Source organism: Rana temporaria, chromosome 3 (assembly GCF_905171775.1).
Source record: "Rana temporaria chromosome 3, aRanTem1.1, whole genome shotgun sequence".
NCBI classification, from domain to species: Eukaryota; Metazoa; Chordata; class Amphibia; order Anura; family Ranidae; genus Rana; species Rana temporaria.
Genome location: NC_053491.1, coordinates 480625800 through 480631799, shown reverse-complemented (window position 1 = coordinate 480631799; position 6000 = coordinate 480625800). Strand labels below are relative to the sequence as shown.

General features: G+C 47.9%; 1 protein-coding gene across 1 annotated transcript in view; it reads right to left on the bottom strand.

The window, feature by feature from the left end:
• TSC22D4 (TSC22 domain family member 4) overlaps positions 1 to 6000 on the bottom strand; it is a 32735-nt gene continuing 26735 nt past the window's right edge. Inside the window, exons 3-5 of the mRNA XM_040346996.1 lie at positions 2322 to 2461; positions 1855 to 1903; positions 1 to 1002 (exon numbers count right to left, since the gene is read on the bottom strand). Of these exons, the coding sequence (XP_040202930.1) occupies positions 814 to 1002; positions 1855 to 1903; positions 2322 to 2461 (378 nt within the window). The 3' untranslated portion in view covers positions 1 to 813. The remainder of the gene's footprint in view (positions 1003 to 1854; positions 1904 to 2321; positions 2462 to 6000) is intronic.

The window sequence follows — 6000 nt, the reverse complement described above, 5'->3', positions numbered from 1 at the left end:
AACACTTGGGGGGTTTTATTATTATTAATTTGGAGAGCTATTTGTCCCGTGACGCTGCGTGGTCATTTGTTCTGTGCGAATGAGGGGGCAAATGTTATTGGGATAAAACAGAATGGTTTGGGAAAGTACCACATAACGCCACTAGATGGAGCTGGTGTCATTATGTGGTACTTTCCCAAAGAATTCTGTAGTGTCACAGGCAAACTGTTGGCGCTATATAAATCCTGTATAATAATAATAATTATGTGGTACTTTCCCAAACCACTTCTATTTTGTGCCCCTAAGAACAGAATGAATGTACTGTACATGCAATTTTTCCAAGACGAACAGCTCTGTCAATTTTTTTATAAATAGACCCCTTAAGAACAAAAATATCGGGACCCCTCCTTTTAAAAGAAAACCTCTGACTCGATTGAATTTGTTTGACAATGAGTAGGTCAAAACAATCGAGTGAATCTTTTTTTTTTTTGGAGGGGGGGTTGCTACTCTCTACCATTAAGGCACCAGCTCCCATTCCAATAGCCAAACTCATTGATACGAGGTGATTAGTACACTGATACTTGCAGCATTTAAGTAAATAAAGTCTAGTCACTTATTGCAAAATTCATTACACCCAATGGCACCCCCCGCCCCCCCCCATAGAGACCCTACAGACCCACACGGGGGGGACACTTGGAGGGGTCGTTGCCCGGTATGCACTGTTCTCCTCCATAGTTAGGTTGCTGGAGTAGAAAACACTTTTCCTTCCTGCTATCTTCTACCTCTGACATGATCAGAAAATCGACGGGAGGCCGCCGATCGCTTCCGTTGTGTTCACACTCCTTTCCTAATGGCCTTCATCCGGGCGTTGAGTTCCGACAGCTGCTGCGAGGTAGCCAGCGTCCTCAAAAGAGTATTTTCGTGTTCCAGGTGGCTGTTCCGTTCTGAAAGGTCCTTAATTTGTTCCTTTAAAGCCTCGACTTCCTCGCGTACGGCAAACAGGAGGTGAGTTTTCACCAGGTCCTGAGAGAAAGTACAGTCAATGAATTTGTGATGTCATAGTAGAGAAATACAGGACAGGATGAGATGAAGGTGAGGTGACCAACGCTGTGTGAGGGGTCAGTACAGGAATATACAGGACGGGATGGAGGTGTGGTGACCACGCTGTGTGAGGGGTCAGCACAGGAATATACAGGACGGGATGGAGGTGTGGTGACCACGCTGTGTGAGGGGTCAGTACAGGAATATACAGGACAGGATGGAGGTGAGGTGACCACGTTGTGTGAGGGGTCAGTACAGGAATATACAGGACAGGATGGAGGTGAGGTGACCACGTTGTGTGAGGGGTCAGTACAGGAATATACAGGACGGGATGGAGGTGAGGTGACCACGTTGTGTGAGGGGTCAGTACAGGAATATACAGGACAGGATGGAGGTGAGGTGACCACGTTGTGTGAGGGGTCAGTACAGGAATATACAGGACGGGATGGAGGTGAGGTGACCACGTTGTGTGAGGGGTCAGTACAGGAATATACAGGATGGGATGGAGGTGTGGTGACCACGTTGTGTGAGGGGTCAGTACAGGAATATACAGGACGGGATGGAGGTGAGGTGACCACGCTGTGTGAGGGGTCAGTACAGGAATATACAGGATGGGATGGAGGTGAGGTGACCACGTTGTGTGAGGGGTCAGTACAGGAATATACAGGATGGGATGGAGGTGTGGTGACCACGTTGTGTGAGGGGTCAGTACAGGAATATACAGGACAGGATGGAGGTGAGGTGACTACGCTGTGTGAGGGGTCAGTACAGGAATATACAGGACAGGATGGAGGTGAGGTGACCACGCTCTTTGGTGGTGGTCCAGTTCCTTACCATAGCCTGTTCTATCTTGTTGTCGATGGCTCCGGTACTGTTGGGCGCACTGTGGAGAGGGAAAGAGACAGAGGAGTCAACACCGGAATGATGACTCTGGTATAGTTGTGTTGTGTATTTATGTCAACCTCAGATTCTTCTGCCTATGTGTGAAATTCGCACCTCACATTCCTAAAAAAATCTTCCTCTCTGTGCCTCCCACCCACAGACATCGGCATCCTCAGAATTGGAGGCACCGTGATGGAAAAACACTCATATCGGGCTATGTTTGTGCACTAACAGGTCCTCTTTAGACTCAGGTCATCTCAGTTATTTCTCTGGCCTATTATCTTCTTGTAGGTTTGCTATTTTTCCACCGAGGAAAAGGTGTCTCTACCATGAGTTCCTCGTACTGCAATGGAGGAAATCCCCCAGCGTTTGGCTATCATGCTGCTTTCTAATTTGGCCGGGTAAATAGTGTCTCTCACCTGTCCTGATCGGTCCCCTCTCCAATCCGGAACACGGTCTGGGCCAGCAGAAGCCTCTCGTTGAAGATGTCAGACTTTGGGCGGCTTGGGCTTCTGTCACTCTGTATGGTGATGATGGGTGACATTGGCAGTGGAGAGAGCTACCGAAGAAAAAAAGAGAGAGACTCAAACTGTTTTCTGAATTTTTCTTAACTCACCTTAGTATTCGAATATCTGGCCAAAAATTGGTGACGCTTGACCATCGTATCCACTACATGACCAAACGTATGAGGACAACCCTACAAATGAGGAGGTCCAATCACCTCCAGTGATGGGTAATATTATTACTGCATGAGTACCTGACCTACACGAGTACCTGACCTACACGAGTACCTGACCTACACGAGTATCTGACCTACACGAGTACCTGACCTACATGAACAACACCTACCTGACCTTCATGAGTACCTGACCTACACGAGTACCTGACCTACACGAGTATCTGACCTACACGAGTACCTGACCTACATGAACAACACCTACCTGACCTTCATGAGTACCCGACCTACACAAGTACCGGATCTTCATGGATACCTGACCTACATGAGTATCTGACTTACATGAGTACCCGACCTTCATGAGTGCCCGACCTACTTGAGTACCTGACCTACTTGAGTACTGGACCTTCATGAGTACCCAACCTTCACGAGTACCTGACCTTCATGAGAACTTGGCCTTCATAAGTACCTGAACTTCATGAGCACCTGACCTACATAAGTACCCAACCTTCATGAGTTCTTGACCTACATGAGTACCCAACCTACATGAGTACCTGACTTACATAAGTACACAACCTTCATGAGTACCTGACCTACACGTGTACCCGACCTTCTTGAGTACCTGACCTTCATGAGTACCCAACCTGCATGAGTACCTGACCTTCATGAGTACCTGACCTACATGAGTACCTGACCTACATGTGTACCCGACCTTCATGAGTACCCGACCTTCATGAGTACCTGACCTACATGAGTACCCGACCTTCATGAGTACCTGACCTACATAAGTACACAACCTTCATGAGTACCCAACCTTCATGAGTACCCGACCTTCATGAGTACCTGACCTACTTGAGTACCCAACCTTCATGAGTACCTGACCTACATGTGTACCCGACCTTAATGAGTACCCAACCTTCATGAGTACCCGACCTGCATGAGTACCTGACCTACATGAGTACCCAACCTTCATGAGTACCCGACCTTCATGATTACCTGACCTACATGTGTACCCGACCTTCATGAGTATCTGACCTGCATGAGTACCTGACCTTCATGAGTACCCGACCTTCATGAGTACCCGACCTGCATGAGTACCTGACCTACATGAGTACCCGACCTTCATGATTACCTGACCTACATGTGTACCCAACCTTCATGAGTACCTGACCTTCATGAGTACCTGACCTACATGTGTACCCGACCTGCATGAGTGCCCGACCTGCATGAGTACCTGACCTTCATGAGTACCCGACCTTCATGAGTACCCGACCTTCATGAGTACCCGACCTACATAAGTACACAACCTTTATGAGTACCCGGCCTTCATGAGTACCTGAACTACATGAGTACCCAACCTACATGTGTACCTGACCTACATGAGTACCTGACCTACATAAGTACACAACCTTCATGAGTACACAACCTTCATGAGTACCCGACCTTCATGAGTACCTGACCTTCATGAGTACCTGACCCTTATGAGTACCCGACCTTCAGGAGTACCCGACCTTCATGAGTACCCGATCTTCATGAGTACCTGACCTTCATGAGTACCCGACCTACATGAGTACCTGACCTTCATGAGAACCCGACCTTCATGAGTACCCGACCTTCATGAGTACCCGACCTACATGAGAACCTGACCTTCATGAGTACCCGACCTACCTGAGTACCTGACCTACATGAGTACCTGACCTACATGAGTACCCAACCTTCATGAGTACCTGACCTACATGAGTACCCAACCTTCATGAGTACCTGACCTACATGTGTACCCGACCTTCATGAGTACCCGGCCTTCATGAGTACCTGAACTACATGAGTACCCAACCTACATGTGTACCTGACCTACATGAGTACCTGACCTACATAAGTACACAACCTTCATGAGTACACAACCTTCATGAGTACCTGACCTTCATGATTACCTGACCTACATGTGTACCCGACCTTCATGAGTACCAGACCTGCATGAGTACCTGACCTACATGAGTACCCAACCTTCATGAGTACCTGACCTTCATGAGTACCTGACCTACATGTGTACCCGACCTGCATGAGTACCCGACCTGCATGAGTACCTGACCTTCATGAGTACCCGACCTTCATGAGTACCCGACCTGCATGAGTTCCTGACCTACATGAGTACCCAACCTTCATGAGTACCTGACCTACATGTGTACCTGACCTTCATGAGTACCCGACCTGCATGAGTACCTGACCTTCATGAGTACCTGACCTTCATGAGTACTTGACCTAAACTTCTAAACTTGTGGTAACAGTTTGGCGAAGGCCCTTTTCTGTTCCACCATGACTGTGCCCCCCTCCAGTGTACAAAGCCACCCCCATAAAGATATGGATTATTGAGTTTGGTGTGGAGAAACACAGAATATGTATTTTTTTTATATTTAACCACTTGACTTTCAGAAGATTTACCCCCCCCCCCCTTCATGACCAGGTCATGACCTTTATGAGCAGAGACCTCCAGCAGGGCAGAGTATTACAGGAGAGGAGAGTTATAGAGGAAGGAGCAGAGTCCTCCAGCAGTGCAGAGTATTTCAGGAGAGGAGAGTCATAGAGGAAGGAGCAGAGTCCTCCAGCAGAGTATATCAGGAGAGGAGAGTCATAGAGGAAGGAGCAGAGTCCTCCAGCAGAGTATTTCATTAGAGGAGAGTCATAGAGGAAGGAGCAGAGTCCTCCAGCAGTGCAGAGTATTTCAGGAGAGGAGAGTCATAGAGGAAGGAGCAGAGTCCTCCAGCAGAGTATTTCAGGAGAGGAGAGTCATAGAGGAAGGAGCAGAGTCCTCCAGCAGTATTTCGGGAGATAGTTTTATGGTTGAGGATCTCGATGGGGTTTCGTCTCGTAGGATGAAGAAATGATCTGATTGGTTGCTGGAGGACATGAAGGCCACACGTTGGCTCCAGCTTTGTTTTCTGTCTTCTCAGGGCCGCGTGACGCTGAGCTTTTATAGTCAGGTAATTAAACAAAGAACACAGCGAGGGCACGGTGACAAAAGAGACGAATCCGGTTTTTAGAGCCAAGATTAATATACAGGAGATGAGCGCGGAGGAGGAGGAGGGGGGGGGGGTCCCACACCTCTGGCTTTCTCAGGGACGCCTGCAGAGAAAGTATTTTGGACGATCGGTCACAACACCCCCTCCGATCACGCTTCTATGAATTCCTCAGAGACAGATCCTGAGTGCTGACATGTCTCTGAGACTCGTCTCTACACCATAAAAAAGGGGAACTGCTAAAACACACAAACCACCCCGGACCTACGAGGGGGAGGAGGAGCTGGGAACTCATCTCTTTATCTTTATTGGGCAAAAAAAAATAAAAAAAATCATTAGATTGATGTATTTTATACTGAGCATCCATTATTATTACCGATCGCAATAAACGAATGTTCTGTAGGCTTT